This window comes from Microcebus murinus, chromosome 4 (genome assembly GCF_040939455.1).
Source record: "Microcebus murinus isolate Inina chromosome 4, M.murinus_Inina_mat1.0, whole genome shotgun sequence".
NCBI classification, from domain to species: Eukaryota; Metazoa; Chordata; class Mammalia; order Primates; family Cheirogaleidae; genus Microcebus; species Microcebus murinus.
The window spans coordinates 6,915,631-6,933,840 of record NC_134107.1 but is presented as its reverse complement, the minus strand read 5'-3'; the positions used below and the strand labels follow the sequence as shown (position 1 = coordinate 6,933,840).

The 18,210-nt window shown below is 49.3% G+C and overlaps 1 protein-coding gene across 2 annotated transcripts; it reads right to left on the bottom strand.

Moving 5' to 3' along the window:
* Positions 1 to 782: 782 nt before the first annotated feature.
* SF3B2 (splicing factor 3b subunit 2) lies at positions 783 to 15,885 on the bottom strand. Of its 2 annotated transcripts, XM_012757682.3 has the most exons (22): positions 15,691 to 15,885; positions 15,487 to 15,533; positions 15,120 to 15,197; positions 14,117 to 14,356; positions 13,832 to 13,882; positions 12,593 to 12,710; positions 11,847 to 11,956; positions 11,398 to 11,494; positions 11,114 to 11,205; positions 10,261 to 10,476; positions 10,027 to 10,164; positions 9,769 to 9,849; positions 9,323 to 9,550; positions 8,486 to 8,635; positions 7,756 to 7,845; positions 7,536 to 7,643; positions 6,296 to 6,403; positions 5,869 to 6,011; positions 5,682 to 5,783; positions 1,622 to 1,721; positions 1,333 to 1,518; positions 783 to 1,011 (listed from the first exon to the last, which is right to left on the bottom strand). In XM_012757682.3, exons 1-22 carry the CDS (start codon positions 15,821 to 15,823, stop codon positions 940 to 942), a joined length of 2,688 nt encoding a protein of 895 aa, XP_012613136.1. In that variant the 5' UTR covers positions 15,824 to 15,885; the 3' UTR covers positions 783 to 939. The 2 variants fall into 2 exon arrangements, with proteins under 2 accessions (XP_012613136.1, XP_012613138.1); XM_012757684.3 differs by lacking the exon at positions 13,832 to 13,882.
* Between the last annotated feature and the right edge of the window lie 2,325 nt (positions 15,886 to 18,210).

The window sequence follows — 18,210 nt, the reverse complement described above, 5'->3', positions numbered from 1 at the left end:
CACTCTGGGAGGATTGCTTGAGGTCAGGAGTTCGAGACCAGCCTGAGCAAGAGCGAGACCCGGTCTCTACTAAAAATAGAAAGAAATTAGTCGGACATATAGAAAAAATTAGCTGGGCATGGTGGCGTATCCCTATAGTCCCAGCTACTTGGGAGGCTGAGGCAGTAGGATTGCTTGAGCCCAAGAGTTTGAGATTGCTGTGAGCTAGGCTGACGCCACAGCACTCTAGCCCGGGCAATAGACCGACTCTCAAAAAAAAAAAAAAAAACAAAACAAACAAAAAACCTGGAGAGAGTAAGTCCTCTCAACACCCCCATACACCGCAAAATCCTAGCGACTAGTGTTGCTGGAACCCACCACGGGTTCACATGTACTCAGACAACTTAGTTTTTGAGCTGTGCTCTCACAGGTAAGGCCTTGGACTTCTGGCCACAAGATCAATTAGGAAGGCCGACCTGGCCTACATCCCTAGCCCACTGCTACTTCCCCAGCCCAGCCGGGGCGCTAAGCTGGCTATTTTTACTCCCCAAGGACAAAGTCGTAAGGTCAAACCAAACCTAGAGATGCCTTCCCCAGAGCCTTCCTACCAAGGCGGGCAGGGGCAAACCACACACAATTTCAGCGTGGCTTTGGCTCCACCACCATTCCTGACTGCAGCATCTGATCCGGTACAGGCCTGTGGTCACTGGGGCAGCCCAGCGACTGCAGGAAGAGGCTATTTTAGTCCTTTTGCAGAAGAGGATAAAAGGAGATGAGGGAGGATCAGAAGTGCTACATATTCATCTCTTTCCTTGGAAACAGCTTTATTTACAAAACACATCTAAGATAACATGAAATGACAAGCTTTTGGGAAATGCAGGCGAGGTGGCTCTTGGGGACCCATGTGTGAAGCCCAGACATCCAAACGACCTAAAGGAGGGCCAGGTGTGTGACAGGGACCTAAAATTTGAACTCCTTGTATTTCTTGCTGCCCCCACGGCTGTCCTGGGGCTGAGCTTTCCGCTTCTTTTGCTAAAAGGGAGAAAGAGAAACAGGTTACAACAGGTTGAACAATCCCTTGAACCCCAAAACAAGAGTGGGCAGCCTGACATAGTCATAGAAGTATGTGGAGGAAGTGCTGAATCTGGATTTTCTACCTCCCTCTCCAACTGGGATGAGTACCTTCCCTCCCTGTGACTCAGTTTAACCATTCTTAAAGGCAGGGTTTCCAAGGCAGCAAGCACGGAGTCTACCGGCTCTCACCACCAGAGGGCACCACTCCGCTGGAAAGGCAGACCCTGCCCCAGGTACTCTCCAGGCCCAATCCCTGGAAGCACCCACAGAAGCACCCACCTTCTGTTTGGCAGCATGCTCCGCCACCATGTCGCTGAAGTCTTCCTTCTCCACTTGTGCCTGCTGCTCCCGCACGTGCTCCTCATACTTCTGGGTCATGGCCATGGGATCCAACTCCAACTCTTCAGGTGCCAGGGCCACTTCCACACCTTGCAGCTCAGGGGCCGGGCCCTTCCGGCTCATAACCTGGAAAGGAGGCCAGGGCCTTGTCAACTCCCAAGAGAGTCCCAGAAGCCCTAGCTTCTGCCCCCTTTCCTATCCCCCAAATCAGTGTCTTCCAAGTGCTCACCGTGGACATGTCATAAATGTGGGTTGATCCCATCATAGCTCCCCCAACGGTGGCTGTTCTCTTCTCTGGCAACACAGTGAACAGCTGAGGAGTCTCACTTCTGCAAAGGACAATGGGGTCAAGCCCAAAAAAGAAAGAGACAAAATGGTCTCCAGGAGGGGAAGCCAAAAACACAGGTGGAACCTCCACCCCGTTCCTTGGAGAGATTTAGTGATACCCAGGGGCACAGCCCCTGCAGTTCATGGAGGCCCATGAGAGAAAAGAATTGGGTCAGGGGGAGGAGGCACAGTGCTGATTCCAGGGGACAGAGGCTGGGAGGGATACAGACAGAGCTAAGGGGCCCCTTGAACCAAGTTAGGGGATCAGAGACCAGGACTGCTGCCTGCAACGAAAGGCTAATGGTCAGAGAGGCTGAAAATTTCCAAGAGAACTCTGGTACAGGAAGCTGGCAAGACAGAACAGGCTACAGCAGTTCCTGCCCAAAGCTGTGCCTGGAGTTCTAATGTATTAATACATGACCCAAACTCCAGCCCTTCCAATGGTGCAAGGGCCATCCCCTGCCAGTTTCACCAATTTCAGGGATTACACCGGGAACATGAGCAAATCTACCACTATATCCTCATCTCTACCTCTCCCACTGGAAGAGGTAACAATCTAGTCTCCCTACAGGAGCCACAGTGCATGCCTTAAAACAGCATTCAAATCTAGTCAGACCTTTGCTCAAAACCTTCTGAGAGGCCTGGCGCGGTGGCTCACGCCTGTAATCCTAGCACTCTGGGAGGCCGAGGCAGGCGGATTGCTTGAGGTCAGGAGTTTGAAACCAGCCTGAGCAAGAGCAAGACCCCGTCTCTACTATAAATAGAAAAAAATTAATTGGCCAACTAATAAATATATAGAAAAAATTAGCCAGGCAAGGTGGCACATGCCTGTAGTCCCAGCTACTCAGGAGGCTGAGGCAGCAAGATTGCTTGAGCCCAGGAGTTTGAGGTTGCTGTGAGCTAGGCTGACGCCATGGCATTCACTCTCTCTGTCTCAAAAAAAAAAAAAAAACCTTCTGAGGCTTCTGATTATCGTTTGAATAAAATCCAAGCTCCTTACCATGCAAGACCTAAAGAGTTCACAGTCTGGGCCTTTGCCCAGTCCCTCCTCACTATGTCCACAGTATGCTTCTTTTTCTTCCTTAAACATGCAAAGCTTGGCCGGGCGTGGTGGCTCACGCCTGTAATCCTAGCTCTCTGGGAGGCCGAGACGGGCGGATTGCTCAAGGTCAGGAGTTCGAAACCAGCCTGAGCAAGAGCGAGACCTCGTCTCTACTATAAATAGAAATAAATTAATTGGCCAACTAATATATATACAAAAAAATTAGCCGGGCATGGTGGCGCATGCCTGTAGTCCCAGCTACTCGGGAGGCTGAGGCAGGAGGATCGCTTGAGCCCAGGAGTTTGAGGTTGCTGTGAGCTAGGCTGACGCCACGGCACTCACTCTAGCCTGGGCAACAAGTGAGACTCTGTCTCAAAAAAAAAATAAAAAAAAAAATGCAAAGCTTGAGGCTTCTGAGAAGTCTCAACAGGAACCAAATTTATACCCTCCTGCCTGAAACAACCGAAAAAAGGGCAAAATATATGGAACAGTTGTTTTCAAGACATTAGACATAGGGCAACAAAAGACAGTGATTCCTGTAAGACAGGAAACACGTAAGGTGAGCCCTTCAGTTGCCCCAGCATCCTGCATTGAGAGTTTCTAAGCCACAGAACAAACACCACCCACCTAGAGCCCAGAGGACTCCAGAGTTAAGATGAAGCTGAAAGACCAGGGAGAGGAAGGCAGCTAAAATTTGTAGGACAGAATACTGGAGAATACAGCAGAGAGACAACTCAAGAGACCTACAGAGTGTCCTCCTCAAGTATTCAGGTGAGTACTGGGTAGCATATGCCTATGAGGAAACTACCAAGGCTGGGGAAAGAATCGCCCAAAAGGATTAGCAGTAACAGTACCTGCTACTCACTCAGCACTGGTAATAGTAATGATTCCCACTAGCCAGAATAAAAAACCTCATTCACAAGGCACTGGGTAGAGCTTACAGAAGAGCGTTGTGCCTATAACAAGGAGGACTAAGCATTGCTTCAGTCCCACCTGATGAACCCAAAAAGCAAGACTTGAAAGGATCAAATTATTTACAAATAACTGTCTCCCTGAACAAAGGTGAAGATGAACAGGAGTACAAAAATACCCTAGACCCATGAAAGTAAATTCCACAAAGCCTAGCATTCAATCAAAAATTATTGGGCATGGCCGGGCGCCATGGCACACGCCTATAATCCTAGCACTCTGGAAGGCTGAGAAGGATCACTTGAGGTCAGGAATATGAGACCAGCCTGAGCAAAAGGGAGACCCCGTCTCTACTAAAAATAGAAAAAATTAGCCCAGCGGGTTGGCATGCACCTGTAGTCTCAGCTACCCAGGAGGCTAAGGTAGGAGGATCGCTTGAGCCCAGTTTGAGATTGCAGTGAGCTATGATGGTGCCACTGCACTCCAGCCTGGGAAACAGAGTAAGACCGTCTCAAAAAAAAAAAGAAGAAGAAGAAGAGCTTCAGTGAGGAATATGACAACTTCAATCTACCCAACAGATGTGTAATTGGAGTTCCCAAAGGAGAGAAGAAAAAGAACAGACTAGAAAAAAATATTTGGAGAAATAATGGCCAAAAATTTTTAAAATGAATAAAACCTATAAAACCACAGATCCAAGATGCTCAACAAACCCCAATCAAAGAAACATTCAGAAAGCCACACCAAAGTACATCACAGTCAAATTGCTCAGAACCACCAATAAAGAGAAAATCTTAAAAACAGCCAGATAAAAATGACACATTATATACAAAGGAACAAAGGTAAGAATAACACATTTTTCATCAGAATCAATGCAAGAAACACACTAGAGCAACATCTTAAAAGTACTGAAAGGGAAAAATTAATTGTCAACCTGGAATCCTATACTCAGTAAAAATCTTTCAAAAATGAAGGTTAAATAAAGAACGTTTTAAGACTACAAAGGCTGAAAGAATTAAAAACCAGCAGACCCATACACCAAGAAATGTTAAAGGAAGCCCTTCAGGCAAAAGGAAAATGGTGCCAGATAGAAACCTGGATATACACAAAGAAATGAAGGAACTAAAAATGATAACTACATGGGTTCATATGTGATTGTTAGTTAACTCTCTCTAAAGATAACTGACCAGTTAAACAAAAATAACAACCATATAGTACAGGATTTATAACACATATAAAAGTAAAATACATGGCAATAGCACAAAGGTGGGAAGAAAGAAATGAAGTATACTGTTGTAGGACTCTTATTATTACCCAGAAGTGATTTTATTATCATGGGAAGTTAGATCACAATAAAAATGCATATATAAACCCAAAAGCAACCACTAAAATAACAAAACAAGGACTTACAGTTAATAAGCTGGCAAGGAAGATAAAATGGAATCATAAAGAAACATTCCATTAATTCAAAAGGTTAAAAAAAAAAAGCCAGGAAAAAGGGAACAAAGAACAGAATGGATAAAGAGGTCATTTCATGACAAAGGGATTAATTCATGAAGAAGACTTAACAATCCTGCATGTTAATGTACCTAAAAATAGAGCTTCAAAATGCATGAGTATAAGAAGCCGAGTGCCTCTGCCCCTGCTCAGGCTTACAGCTGCCCCTACCCCCAGGTCACCCCGTGGCCTGCTCTTCCCTAACATTCAGCTCTCAGCTGGAACACTACCTCCTCACTGAGGCCTTCCTGCCACTGCCTCCCTCTATGGCCCATTACCCAGTTGCCTCTGCTTCACGTCCTTATCCACACCTGAAATTACCTGGTTCTCTGATTACCTGTTTACCTCAACTGTCTTTTTCACTGTTGACTCCCCATTGCCTAGAGTAGTGTCTGGCAAAGAGTTGGTGTTTAATAATTGTTAAAGAAAGAGAAAAAAGGAGGGAAACTAAGCCAGCCAACCTAGAGGCTGAAGGGAAGTAAAAGTCCTCCCCTCTCGGCTGGTCTGGTTTTCTCACCCATCCATTGCCTCCTCAATCTTCTTCTTTCTCAGCTCAATGAGTTCAGGGGTCTCCATTCCAGCTGGGACTGATGAGAACCCTCCAGGAGTGATGAGGCCACTATAAAGAGATGAAAAAGTGCTGGAGTACAGAGAAAACCCCCCAAAATAGGCCATTTCAGAGAGGCAGACTCTGTTTCCCCCACCTGTCTGCAGGGGTAATAAAGCCTGTCTCATCTGGTTTGTCTTCATCGCTTTCCTCTTCTTCCTCTTCTTCTGAAGATTCTTCATCAGATGGCTCCAGTTCCCCCCAAGGGGTCCGATCAATCTCTTCTTCCTCAGTCTTGGTCTGAAAGAGATCACTCATTCATTCAACAAATGCTTATTAAGGACCTATCATGTGCAGACTTGTAAGCTGAAGGGATGTAAGAGTAAACACAGACAATAAGCCCTACTTACCTAGAGCTCACGCTCTAGTGGCGAGCTTGCACTAATATCTCAGGAGAATGTACGCCCATTTGCTGACTTTGAAATCTCAGAACACCCAGCTCCCTGATAATGAAGCTAGAAACCAACTACCTCTAACCTTCATGACATTAAGTAAAACCAAGCTTGCCAGTCCACATCCCATACCTGAAATTCAGCAGCATTGGTTCCAAACACGTCCCCATAGAGTGGTTTCCCAGTCTCATCTACTGGGGGTTTGCCCCAGCCACCAGCGTGGTACCCAAAGGAACAGCTCTGCAAGAGAAGGAACACGCATTGGTTCCACTCCTAGGCTCCAAAAGAAACATAGAAGCCCTAGAAAAAAGTCACACTCCAAAGTACAGAACACACACTTGGGAACTCTGGAAATTATGATTGCAGAATAGAATTAAATGTTAGAAAGCATTAGACAGCAAAATTAATAAGCAATTAAAATCTGGAGGCAACAGGATAGGGAGACAGGAAGCAGAAGTATGCTAATAACCTCATTTTTCATGGTAAAGTCTATGCTGTCTGAAACCAAAACATGTACTTTAAAAACATGACTCCAATTTCTTACTGATTTTTCCTAACTTTGGAAAGCTGGCTTGTGTAGAATCTATTTCTCTTAAAAGGCAGAAACTTTTATCTGAAGTTTAACAATACTACTTCTTCACTTTAATGATTTTATTATCTGTTAATTTAACTTAATGCTTTTTATCTAGAAATAAGAATAAATTTGATGCCATTGAGAGAAAATTATTTCTGTCTGTCCATGTATCTACCAGAGACATTTGGAAACAATATCTACCAAATGTTAAATTTCACTATTTCTGAGTGGTGAAACTGTGAGTGATTTGTTTTCCTCTTTGTACCTGTCAATTCTGATTGAATATCATGTCACTCTTTTAAAAAACAAGAACCATTACTGTTGACTGGGTGCAGTGGCTCATGCCTATAATCCTAGCATTCTGGGAGGCGGAGGCAGGAGGATCGCTCAAGGTCAGGAGTTTGAGCAAGAGCGAGACCCCGTCTTTACTAAAAAAAAATAAAATAAAAATAGAAAGAAATTATCTGGACAACTAAAAACATATAGAAAAAAAAAAATTAGCTGGGCATGGTGGCGCATGTCTGTAGTCCTCGGGAGGCTGAGGCAGAAGGATTGCCTGAGCCCAGGAGTTTGAGGTTGCTGTGAGCTAGGCTGACGCCATGGCACTCCAGCCCAGGCAACAGAGCCAGACTCTGTCTCAAAAAAAAAAAAGAAAAAAAAAAATAAAGAAAATACTATTTTTTTAAGAGAAATATAGTATACAAATATTATGTCAATAAAAATTTTGAAAAAGAAATAAGATCATCTTCCAGTTACACAGCAGAGGCAGCCAAGAATGAAGAGAAAGACAATGCTCACCTCAGGGATGGGCGAGTTCAGGCCGGGGATTTTCAGGTTGGGGTAGGACGGGGGTGGCCCATATCTCTGCATGGCAATCAGCCACGGGGGAGGGACCTTGTGGGCATTCTGCAGGAGAAAGGGAACAGGATACCGTCTGCCTAACCCTATCCCCGGCTCTCCCTTCCACCCCAATTGCCACCCTCTCCCCTGCTTCCCCAGCCAGCTGACTGCCACTCACTGGTCCTACTGGCATCCCCAAGGAAATCCTTAGCTCGTCAGACAAATCTCCTGGCTTCTTCTCCTTCAGTCGCGTCTCAAACTCCTTCCCCTGAGGAAAAGGCAGAGCGAGCTGTACTGTGGACACCAGGCACATGCTGGGAGCTCAATGGCAAAAGGACATGAGAACAAGGATGACAGTCCCTCTGCGCTGCCTGGCTCCCACTCCGCTGCTCACTGCTCTTTCCCAGGCCAACCCGGGGGCAGGAATAAAGGCCAGCGCTGAGGGGAAAGGCCAGACCCCCAGTGCTGTCACTGACGCAGCGTGAGAACATGGCCTGCTACGACTGGCTTTCTCACCTGTAAAATGAGGGCCTTTGGTAGGATGGTCTCCAGGATCCTTGCACCCCCAAAATCCCATGACATCATGGTGATTAATATTTCAACGATCAGAAAAAAATAAAAACTTTTCTCCCATACCCAATATTAAATGTTTCCTAAAAGCATCTGCCACTTGGCCCCTCATCCCTAATCCACTCACCACAAAGTATTATCAATTCAAAGACATGGTCTATATCACTCTTCCAAAAAAAGGACTTCACTTTAAAATCGCAAATTCCATCTCATCTGAGGGTAGTCATGGGCAATTCTAAGGCAGAGGAGCTGCTGTACCAGCTTCAAAAGCCCTTCTGACCAAGGGTTAGATTGTCATGCCCCACAGCCCAGCAGGCACCCCCAGACCCCTCCCGAACCTCATAGTATAGGTCCCCATGGATGGTCAGCTTTGGTTTGGTCTGCCACTTGAAGAAGGCATCATGCAGTTTCTGGTAGTCAATGTCAATCTTGCCCATCTTGGGCCGAACCTTCTCTCGCATTTTTGACTTCATGGTCTTCTGTTCTTCCTGTGGAGAATGGCAAGAGACATGCCTTAACAAGTTCTCACCAAGTTCACCTCATTAGAGAAATCTGGCTCCCAACTCCCAAAAGAGATCCAAGGAACCTCAATTCTCTCACTCTGAAAGTCATCAAAATCCTTCCTGCTCAAACTCCCCAAAATTACATAATCCATGCTGAACAGGATAGATTTTATAAAATCAGCCTCAGCTATGTATGTCAATAACTGTTTTTCAGGCCGGGCGCTGGAGACTCTGTCACAAAAAAAATAAAAATAAAAAAAAAAAACTATTTTTCAAACCATCTCATCAAGAGATGGATCTCATCAGTTGTCTCTGGAGAGGACTGGCTGACTAGAGTCTAACTGGAAGGCGGAGACTTCCCGGGTTCTTTTGTGACTGCCAAATTTTTGCACTACAGGCAAGTATTACTGTTCTAAGTACCTAATTAAAACCTTTACATTTAAGATGTTACACAACCACCATGAATCTCTAGCCACAAAGTACATCAGGGAAAGGAGTCACCAGGTGAGCTGGCAGAGGAAAGGCAGGGGAGGAAGAGAGGGGGAGGAAAACAAAAGGATAATGAGACAGTAAAAGTAGGTGGGTTTTGGGAACCAGGTTCCAATTCTGAAGGAGGCTGCTGTGAACAGCGGGGGTCCCCAAGGGCAGGTCTGAGCCCCAGCCAGACCCTACCTTTTCCTGCAGGGCCTCCCGCATCTCCTGGATGCCTGTACGTTTGATGAAGTCTGGCAGCTCGAACGGGGGCTTCTCAATACCCCGTTTACCCTGCAGGTACTTGCGCTTAAAACACCAGTGGCGTGGCACAGGCACGGAGTTCCGAGTGGCCTTGAGGTGAACCAAGAGCTTAGGGTCCTGTGCCGTCACATCATGCATCTCCACGACATCAGGCCGAGCCACCAGCTAGAAAACACAGAGCAACACGGCTCTAGAAAGCCCCAACTTCTCAGGTTTAAAGCTCTCCTTCTCTTCCTCAATAAACCCATGCCCGAATCACCCAAACCGCTCCAAGACCTCCTCGACACCTCCCAAAGCAAAGCCACTGTGGGGTTCCAGGGGCTCCTGATGGGGTCTCCCCGCCGGTCTCTATCCAGGGCCTGCCAGATGGTCTCGGGCCTCACCTGCTTGAGCTCAGCCACAGTGAAGCGATTCATCCGGCGCATCTTCTTCTTGGACAGCTTGGGGGCTTCTGGCTTCTTTTCCTAGAGCAGAACAGGCACCTCTTTTGAGCAAGACTGAGGCATGAATCAAACTACCCTGACCACCTCAAGACTAAGCCACCAAAGCCCCGCAAGACTTTGCCCCCACAGTCCCTCTCAGGATGAATCTTAGCCACCAGTGCCCAGAGCCCGTTCCCCACCACGAGGGCTGGGCCTGACCTGTTCATCATCACTGCTGTCATCGTCACTGTCCTTGTGCTCCTCCTCAAAGCCCTTCTTCTTGGGGGCTGCAGAATTCTCCAGTTTGTCAAGTTTCTCTGGCTCCTTCTCTTTCTCCTTCTTCACATCGTCAGTGAGCTGAGGAGGCAGACCACATGGGAACCCCAGCCCTGAAAGATGCCTCCTCTCTCACCCCGTCCCCGCCCCCTCCCTTCAGAGCGCCGTTCCTCGTACCTTGAAAGCCTCAAAGATCCTCTTGAAGAAGATGAAGTTGGGCTCGTAGATTTCAGGCTCTTCGGTCACATACTCGATCTCAACATCGGCAGCTGGGGAATCAGAGCCCCGGGACCGGGCTGAGTCTTTCTCTCGGTCCCCAGAGCTCTCAGATGACACCCCCCGCACCCGCTGGGGTTTTTTCTTCTTCTTTCGGTTCCGACGCTTCCGGTTTTTCTGTCGAGACAAGACACACCAGCTGGGTTGGAGAATCTAGGCGTCGTGCCTGCCTCCCAACCCCAAGCTCCTCACTCAATGTCCCCGACAGTCCAATGCCCGGACTCTTCCCCGTGAGGCAGTCTCGGGAAGGGGCCTCAGTCAGACTCCAAAGTTCTGTCCCTCTCAAGCTGTGTGCCTCTTAGAACCCCAGCTTTTTCAGGAGTAAAACGTAGGTGTGCACGGTACTCAGAATCCAAAGGGCAATTACATGAAAAACATCTCAAGATGTTTAGGACAGGAACTGGCACAAAACAGCAGCTGCTGCTCCCTAAACACTGACAGCTGGTGTTTAGCACCCAAGCCTTGTCTCCCGCATGCCTTCTAGAGACAGAGTGTCACTCTGTTGCCCAGGCTAGAGTGCCGTGACGTCAGCCTAGCTCACAGCAACCTCAAACTCCTGGGCTCAAGTGATCCTCCTGCCTCAGCTGGGACTACAGGCATGCGCCACCATGCCCGGCTAAATTTTTTTTTATATATTTTTAGTTGGCCAATTAATTTCTTTCTATTTTTAGTAGAGACGGGGTCTCGCTCTTGCTCAGGCTGGTTTCGAACTCCTGACCTCGAGCTATCCGCCTCGGCCTCCTAGAGTGCATACCTCTTTTTTGGATATGGACACTGTGTCCTCCTCAGTCTCTGATGCTGACTGGCCCAGGGATGAGCGAGTGTCTGTTTCCATTTCCTCTTCCTCTGTAAGGAAGGACGGTGGTGACCAGAGTCTCTTCTCGGTGCCACTGACCTGATACTCGGCCACATTAACCTACCTTTCCCGAAAGCCACTCTCTCTGTAAACCCTCCTCGGGGAAGGGGTGGAGGAGCGAGGACTCAGCCTCGGCCTGTCCAGGCTCTGCCGCGGCAGCCTCAGGACACCCCAGCACTCACCCTGCTGAGAGTTCATCTCCTCCTGGCGGCTCTCCTTCAGCTGCAGGATCTTCTCCAGGGCCTGGGGGATCTTGGGGCCCACAGAGGGGTCATCCATCTGCCAGAGACCGTCCAGTCAGAGGAGGGGAATCGCAGTGCCCTTTCCCTCTGATGTCCACCTCTCCTAGTAGAAAGGCTGCTGGCCAGGTGAGGAGCAGCACACAGTGGCTACGCCAGCTGGACTCAGGGAGGTCCGGCATCCCTCAGGGGGAACCCCAGAACTCTGCCCCAGAAATGTCTCCCCAGTCCCTCTGCCCTACCCTAAATATATTTTAACTAAGTAGGGCTTCTCCCTCCCCCCAAGAATTTAAGTCCCCCATCTTCACATAGAATCCTTCTCTAAAAATCCAGAAATAGCCCCAATCTGAACCACCAATCTCCTGTCCCTAGGAAGAAATCATCAGTCTCACCTCTCTGTTCTCCTCTCCAGGGGGTGGGGGGGGACCACGAGGCCGAGGAACAGGGGCTCCCATGGGCAAAACAGTGGGAGTGGGGCCCACTGGGCCCACTGGAGCAGCCACTGAGAGACGGGATAAAGACATACAACATCAGAAGAAGCAAAACAACTATCTAAAAAACCACCTCCCTTGCCGAAAGCCACCGTGATGGTTACTCTTCAGGGGAAGGGGTGAAGAGAAGGGAGCCTAGGAGGCTTTTGGGTTCCTGGTAATGTTTTGGGTCTTGGTCCAGGTACTGGTTACACATTGTGTTCCGTTTGTGAAAATTCACTGAACTGTACATTTACAACATGCACACTTTTTAAAATGTTATAGATAGTTAAAAAGGTTTTTAGGCTGGGTGCTATGGCTCAGGCCTGTAATCCCAGCACTTTGGAAAGCCAAGGTGGGAGGATCACTCGAGGCCAGGAGTTCAAGACCAGCTTGGGTAACACAGCCTCTACAAAAAAAATTAAAAACGAGCCAGGCATGGTGGCACCCGCCTGTATTCTCAGCTACTCGGGAGGTTGAGGCCAGATGATTGCTTGAGCCCAGGAATTTGAGGTTGGAGTAAGCTATGATGATGCCACTGTACTCCAGTCTGGGCAACAGAGAGAGACCATGTCTCAAAAAAAAAAAAAAAAAACCAGGCAGGGTTTTTTGTAAACTTTTAAGTCACCTTCCTTGCCCCTCCCCTTCCATTCCAGGGCCTCACTCACCTCGAGGACCCAAAGGAGTGCGCACACCCATCTGGCCCAAGTCTTGTGGGGGCCGAGGGACAGGGGTGCCCATCTTGGCAATCTCCTGCTGCCGTTCCTGCTCCAGTAACACGGCTGCCTGGGGGAGGGAAGTGGGAGTGAAAACAGCTTGAACACGCGTTTGGCAGGCAGCCCCTGGCAAATGCATTCTCTCGGCTGGGTTAATCGGCCCAAGGAGAATAATCAGAAACCACTCAGGTTCTGACGTTCCCTCCTTCCCCACACTCCCAAGCTGCAGATCCAAATGGAGCAGACCTCTCATCACAATGGAAAAGTCCTGGAACTAACGCCAAGGAAAACACTACCTTCTCTTTTCCAATGACAGCTTTCTTCCCCAGAAGATTAAATCATATAAAAGGACCTTTTGAGTTCTTTTCTTATACCTACCCCTCAACATCCAGCACATTCTGAGCACAGACAGCACTTCATACCTATTTCCATACTTGTTGCTTCTCATGCTTTCTTTCTAGTACTCCTGAGTAATCCACTGGGTAACAACTGATACAACACACCTCTGGGGCCAAACATCTCACATAACATCCCCAAACTTAAACTCATCATATTTTGTCTAACAACAATACAAATGACTAAATTAGCCCAGAGACTTCTTCAGGATACCTAGAATGATGTCGCGTAGGACTACCTGGCGTCAGCAAACATTCTGTGTGATGAGCCAGACAGTAAATATTTTAGGCTTTAGGGGTTGTTGTATGGATTGTCACATAGTCTTGGCTTGAGTTTTTTTTTTTTTTTCTTATAACCCTTTAAAAATATAAAAACCATTTTTAGTTCACAGGCCATACAAAAACGGGCCATAGGTCATAGTCCACCAATCAGGGGTGGGGAACCTGCAGCCTTAAGGCCACATGTGGCCTTCTAGATCTTTAAGTGCAGCCTTTTGACTGAATCCAAGTTTTACAGAACAAATCCTTTTATTAAAAGGGGTGCAGCAGAGAAAGATGAAGCTTTTCTTGCCTCCTTTGGTGCTTAAAAAAGAAATATCTTGAAATCAGAAGACTGTAGGTTTCCCACCCCTGCATGGGAGAAATAGAATTCTTTGAGAAACACTGAAACTTAGTGACGGATGAGTTAACCTATAAGAAAAACATGAATAGTGTACCTCATTTTGAGCACTAAGCATAATAAGTGATAGTCAATGAATTTGATGTTGAGGTCAAAGGTTACAGGGAGGGGCATTACCCGCTTCTGCTGCTCCAAAAGCTCATGTTCCTTCAGTGAATGATCTCCCTGCTAAGAAACAAAACAAAACCACAAAAAACAAGCTCAAACCAATGCCAATACCCCACTAGGCCATTCTGCCACAACTCTCGCTTCTTGAGATCCTCTTCTAGCCAAGGGCCTATGTTCTAGTCTCTAGTCCAGATCTTCCCAGAAGACTTGGCCCCAGGATCCAGCTCTCGCTGAGATTCCACTCCCCCTTTGGGGACCTAATGAGGCCCAGGCCCAGGTTTTTACCTGCCTTACCTGCTTGGCACGCTCCTCTTGCTGCATCAACAACGCCGCCTGCTGTTGTGCTAGCTTCAGCCGCTCCTCCTCTGACAGTCCCACAGGCTCACCCACACGGAGGGGAGGTGGGGGGCCCAAATTTGGGGGATGGGCCATAGGAAAGCCAAGGCCAAGGCCTGGTGGAGGTGGTGGAGGTGGCGGAGGAGGTTGCAGAGGGGGGAGTCCCATCGGTGGCGGTGGCATGGGAATGCCAGAAAGCTGTGGAGAGAATATGACCGTGAACTAGGAAGCATTTATCTATTCATTCCACAGACATTTGTTGGGGATCTACCATGAGCCAGGTGTTGGGATTCAAAGTCAAATGACACAAAGTCCTTGCTCCATATCAGAGAACACACTCCACAGCAGTATAAGAGAAGAGAATGTTAACTTTGGGGCACCAGCCAAATAAAGCTATTGACTGTCTCCCTAGAAAAATATGAACACATTTTGCATACAATCCCAGGAGACTGGAGGACACCTCTGAATGCCATCTAAGAACTCCCCAACCCACACACAGAGATCAATGAATCCCAGGTCATAGCCGCTGCTTTAGAAAAAAAGAATCAAATCCTGAATCAGAAAAAATATGGAAGTTGAGAGAACTTAAATAAATAGAAACCACTGTGCAGAGGAAATGCAAACCCCAAGGACTTATTAAATTAACGGAATATGAAATCAAATCAGGGAGCCCTCTATGTCTCCCTGAATGACACGGGAACTGTGACCTGGGAGGGCAAAGAAGAGAGTGATTGCTTTCGGGTGAGGGAGGATCAAATCAGGCTTCCAGATATTCAAGCTGAATCTTAAATGACAGGCAGAATTTGGGGAACAGACACTGAGAAGAAGACAAGTATCAGCACTGAAGAACCTCCAATTCTGTTCTTCCCTGTCCCATCTGCTAGTTATTACACATCCCAAGTACACTGCATGTGAGAGGAGGGGCTTGGAAGGGATCTTATAAAGCAGAACCACTCCCTACCTGTGCTGACATGGGAGGAGGGGCAGCTTTGTCCCCATCTTCCCCTCTCAAAATCGGCCGATTCAGCACGATGCCAGTCTGCAAAAGAGACAAGAGGACTCTAGGTCAGTCCCAAAGGAGCTCTTCCCCTAAGTTACATTCTCTCTCATTCATTCAACAAAATTTACCAGTGCATGTCTTGGACTGAGCGCTGGAGAAGCCCAAGATAGACAGAAATGATAACAATAAAGCTGGCAAGGGCAAGAACAAGAAAAAAATGGCAAGCCTCTGCTTGGTGTGCCGAGGGAAGAATGAAAATACAGGCGTGAGGGGTGCTGAAGGCCCACTAAAGAAGCCCGGTCTATCCTGACGTCCCGCCAACACTTACCTGGCGAGTGTAGCTCTGCAGCCGCTCCACCAGCTCCTCGCGACTCCCTGCGGAGCAAAGCTCAGGATCAGAGGGGCAAGCCGGACCAGCCAGGTCAGGGCCCAGCAGCCCGCCTCCGCCCCCTGCCCCCGGGTCTCCCGGGTAACCGGGCTCCGCTTCTCCCCAGGCCCACGCAGCCCCCTCCTGACGTCTCGTGCCCCTCACCCTGGATCGGAGCGCCGATCTCTGCCAACTTGGCCTGCAGCTCCTGGGCAGCCCAGGCGCCATAATGCCCAGGAGGTGGCGGCGGCGGCAGCTGCAATTCGGCTTTGGGAGGCTCGGGGATCTCGGTCGCCATCTTAGCCGCAGGAAGGCGCGCGCCCCGCCCGGAAGCCCCGGCCAGCCTCCGGGCCCACTTCCCGGAACTTCCGGCGGCGGCGTACGCCGCGTCGTCTCGATGGTTGGAAGGCGGTGCGCACCGAGGCCCGCCCCCAGCCGTCCGCGGGGAGACGGGATTCGCCACCGACGCGCTTTCTCTGACGGCCCCTCCGCGGCCCGGTCGCGTTCCCTTCCGGGAGCCCCTGCGGGTGCACCGCCGGGCTGCGGCACCCGGGCGCTGGCAGCCGGGCCGGGACAGCCGGTCCCGCCGGAGGGGGCGCTCTCGGCGGCTCACTGGCCGGCGCGCAGGCTCGGACTTCCGGCGCGACTCCCCGCCCGGCGAGGGAGGCCGGGGCCCGTGCGAGCCCCGAGGGACTCATCCCCCGGCGGCCGCGCGTTGCGGGCGCCAGGCGGGAGGTTGGAGCCGAAGCCTGTGGCAAAACAGTGTGCGATTGTCCTCCCGCGCACCCCGGCCCACGCATGGATGAATGGGCTGAAAGGGGATCGGAGCCGCGAGAGGAGCGGCCCGCCCGGGCTGAGCTCCAGCTGCCGACCGGGGGGAAGGGCGACACTAAAGCCCCTTTTTCCAAAGCCCAGGCCGGATCGAATGTGGTCTCCTTCGCTAAGCCTTCTCCCGCTTTCTTTTCCTTCCTTGCAGCTCCCATAATACATTCAAATCGCCATTCGTTGGGTCTTTCTTGCCCTTTCTCCCCTAGCTCCATCCGCAAAACGTGAGCAGGGACTTGATCTTTTTTGTCTCACAGCACCTGGCGCTCAAAAGGCGCCCAATAAATGATCACTGAAAAAAAGAAACTTTCTAGCGACAGGATTTGTGTCTCTCTCTTTTTTTTTTTTGTCTCAAAAATACGTCTGGACCTTTCTTTGCTCAGCCCCATCTGCTTACTGGCAGGGCCCACTCTGCCTCCCACTCCCCGATCCACTCCCTGTGGCCTTTGGGGCCAGAGGTGGCACTTACAGTTGATCCTTGCCTCCCCACCTCAGCCACTAGCCCTGCCCTCTGACTGACAGCCAAGCTCACTATGTGAGTTCCTGTGTGTGTGGGTGTTAGGGTGTTAGGGAGAGGGCACACTCAAGTGAAATTGTATCATTTCTTCCACACTCACACCCTTCAGATCTTTTCTCTAGCTAGCTTCTTGTCACCAACTGAAGTAGCTGGGAGCAAGGAAAAAAGAATGGGCCATCAGGCCAGGTGCAGTGGCTCACATTTGTAATACCAGCATTGTGGGAGGCCAAGGCTGGAGGATCACTTGAGACCAGCCCACATAACATATCGAGACCCCGTCTCTACAAAAAATGGGAAAATTAGCCAGGCATGGTGGCACATGCCCTAGTCCCAGCTACTCAGGAGGCTGAGGCAGGAGGTTCCTTTGAGCCCAGGAATTTGAGATTTGCTGTGAGCTATGATGACACCACTGCACTCTAGCCTGAGCTAGAATGAGACCTTGTCTCAAAAAAAAAAAAAAAAAGAATGGGGCAGAGAAGGGGAGGGGCAAAAACTTACCTGACAGGTACAATGAACACTATTTGGGTGATGGGCACACCTATAGCCATGACTCAAGCATTACAAAAGCAATCCATGTAACCAAAAATATTTGTACCCCCTTAATATTTTGGAAAAAAATAGGGCACCAGATCTAGGAAAGGTGAGGTATTTGAGCAGAAAGGACTGGGCCAGCAAAGGGTGGCTCACATCCTAGCACTGACTGGGAAGTTCTCTTCCTCCTACCGAAGCCTTGACCTTCCCCCCTTCCATCAACATCACTATCCCAGGCTCCTGCAGCTACTCTTGGAGGGGAAGCCAAACCCAGAAAGGACAGCACAGAAGAAAGAAGGGTGTTCTTCCCTCCTGCTTGTCAGCTGACTCAGGCAGACCCTTTCTAGCCCGAAGGAAGGCTCTTCTGCTTCCTGTACCTGGGACAGTGCAGAGCAGGTCACCTGAGGCTGGAGGCCCCAAGGTACAAGTAGGTGTGGGTTGGGGGGAGTGGGAGGGGTCTTTGAGGCAGAATAAACTAAGGGCTACGGGTGGGGCCTCATTTTATCACCACAGCCCTGGGAGACAGGCAGGGTACCCTCCTCCCCATTGCACAGAGGGGAAGATTGAGGGGCAAGGAGAAGATGACCTGCCTTAGGGGCCAAACTGGGGCCATGAGCATTTCCTTCTACTGAGAGTCCCATTCCCTTCCCTTCCTTAACAAGGACCCTTACAAAACACCTACCTATTGCCTGTGGGCCTAAAAAGCAGAGGCATCCGGCCCCTTCCAGTCCCAGCTTTGGGTGGCTGCCCCAGCTCTAGGATCCGTGACTTGTCAGGCCCAGAGTGAAGGAGAAAGCAGGGGTGCCACAGAA